The sequence below is a fragment of the Buceros rhinoceros genome, unplaced genomic scaffold (assembly GCF_000710305.1).
Source record: "Buceros rhinoceros silvestris isolate BGI_N320 unplaced genomic scaffold, ASM71030v1 scaffold22602, whole genome shotgun sequence".
Taxonomy (NCBI): domain Eukaryota; kingdom Metazoa; phylum Chordata; class Aves; order Bucerotiformes; family Bucerotidae; genus Buceros; species Buceros rhinoceros.
Genome location: NW_010397428.1, coordinates 14489 through 16580, shown reverse-complemented (window position 1 = coordinate 16580; position 2092 = coordinate 14489). Strand labels below are relative to the sequence as shown.

At 36.3% G+C, this 2092-nt stretch overlaps 1 protein-coding gene across 3 annotated transcripts in view; it reads right to left on the bottom strand.

Annotated features, from left to right (window-relative positions):
- The window catches only part of RNF111 (ring finger protein 111), a 35012-nt gene that overhangs the window by 20581 nt on the left and 12339 nt on the right, over nt 1-2092 (bottom strand). For all 3 annotated transcript variants that reach the window (XM_010146262.1, XM_010146263.1, XM_010146265.1), the window contains exon 3: nt 508-671. In XM_010146262.1, the coding sequence (XP_010144564.1) occupies nt 508-671 (164 nt within the window). The remainder of the gene's footprint in view (nt 1-507; nt 672-2092) is intronic.

Here is a 2092-nt window from a genome sequence, read left to right as displayed (position 1 = left end):
CAGCAGGAACAGGCTTATTAAATGCCAGTAGGTTTTAATGTTAGGCAACAACAAAAGCTTACAGCTTCAGAACCTTAACATATTTCACTAGTTTGAGGTTGAGGTTTTTTGCCTTTTTAAATTTTTTTTTTTTTTACTCCAAGGTCTGAAAGAACAGTAGCTATTCCAAAGCATAGGCAGCAACAGATTTTCCTTTTATAGTGTTGCATTGAAGTAAGCACATATTTTTAAAGAAGTAGTTCCAACCTGTTCTGTAATTTCTGCCTGGTGAGTCAGCCCTCAGACATACACTCAAGTCAGTTTTGGAAGAAAAATTAGATCTAGTAGACCCATGGGGAATGGCTAAACTTTTAATTTTCTGATAGGCTTGGAAATTAGCTTGTTTAGGGTTGAGACTTTTGAGTCTTTTTTCATAGAAAGTTCTAACTGATGCAATTAACTCCACTCCCCGTACACTCATCATCCTGCTTCTGAAAAAGGAAGAAATTTCACACCAACACAACTTACCATCTTCATCCACTGTAAGGTCCACTACTTCTGCTGCATTCTGTCTCAGTGGCTGTATGACTGTGGAAATCCTACTGCGGTTCCGCTGTTCTTGAGATCGTGCAGCATGAGAACTAGGGCTTTGTCCCCAGTGTGCTCTTGAGTGCCCAAGTGTTGAACGAGACCTTTAAAAAAAGTAACATTTTAAGTACTGACCTAAATTTTGCCATGATTAAATTTTTCTCCTCACTGTTTGAGAAGCTATTTGAAGTAATTTTTTTTACTATTAGAAAAGTATTTTACTAAGTTGAAATACCCCACTATGCTACATTCACTAAACGTACTTAAAAATATTACTGCAGTCTTTACCAGATAATATAATGGCAAGTAACCAACTGGTAGAGTTTAAAGGTCTTTAAACCACATTCCAATGAAATATAGGTAACTTAAAAAAATTCACTGTGAAACCCTACAACCACAGTCAGGTAAAAATTTAATCTACTATGTTTTAATTTTGTTAACTGTAAATGAAGAGTCTCCAAATCCTATACTATTCCTATGCAGTTTGAAACAGCAGATTTATGAATGATAAACTGTAAGACAGTAAAAATTTCCAAACATGCAGTTCTTTTGCATGTTAACACATGACAGAATATTTTCAGAGGATAATTTCTATGCTTTATAAATTTCAAAAATGTTTTAGAAGTACAAAATCTCTAAGAAAGAGCACAACTTTGTGTAACACTTAAATGAAATGTAGCTTCAGGAGAGGAAATCATAAGCCTGTAACCACACCTAAGGAAAGGGATGGTTTTATCTCCATAGTAGAACACTTAACACCCATTCTATCCAATTTAGCCATACAAAACCAGAACTCAAATCCATGATGCTTTGGAGTTTAAGTTAAGAGGATACTGTCTTTCATTAAGAGGAGAATAATTCTTACAGTATTGTATTTACCAGTTTACTTTCAAAAACCTTTGCATCTCCAGTATTTACATAAATCAAGCGGCTCTTGTTTTCCAAGTCAAAGTAACAAGGTACTCAGATTTCAGAAGAGGAAAATGTGAAGACAAGGGAATGCCTTCGCTAAAACCAAAGAGAGCCTACTGCACAAGTCACCATCGAGCTCAATCTACATTTCTGTTCTGCCTGTATTCCCTCCACCCCTACCTGTATAACTCACTAACAAAGATCAGTATATTTTCCTCCAGTGCAAAAAAACATGCTTGCTGGAGTTTTCTCAACTAGCTTACGCTTCAATTCCACTTCAGCAGTCACTGTGATTTAAATGTATGTAACTTAATCTATGTTTGGATTTATGTAACATTCACATTTATTTGTATGCACCCTACTAACACCCCAGAATGAAATTTACCTCCCAAGCTCCCTTAAAAACTTTACAATTACTCTCTAGTTACCCAAGGTGCACTTTGGTAATACAAAGAGACATTAAGGTCTCACCTCGTACTTCATCTTCCCCTCCCCTTCAGTTAACTAAAGGTTAAGGTTCATGGGAGCACCTCAGGTTTGGTGTAAGAGAGGGGAGAAATTAGCTGTAGAAGGGTACGCAGAATTGCCAGTGTTTACTTCTCTTACAGGAATG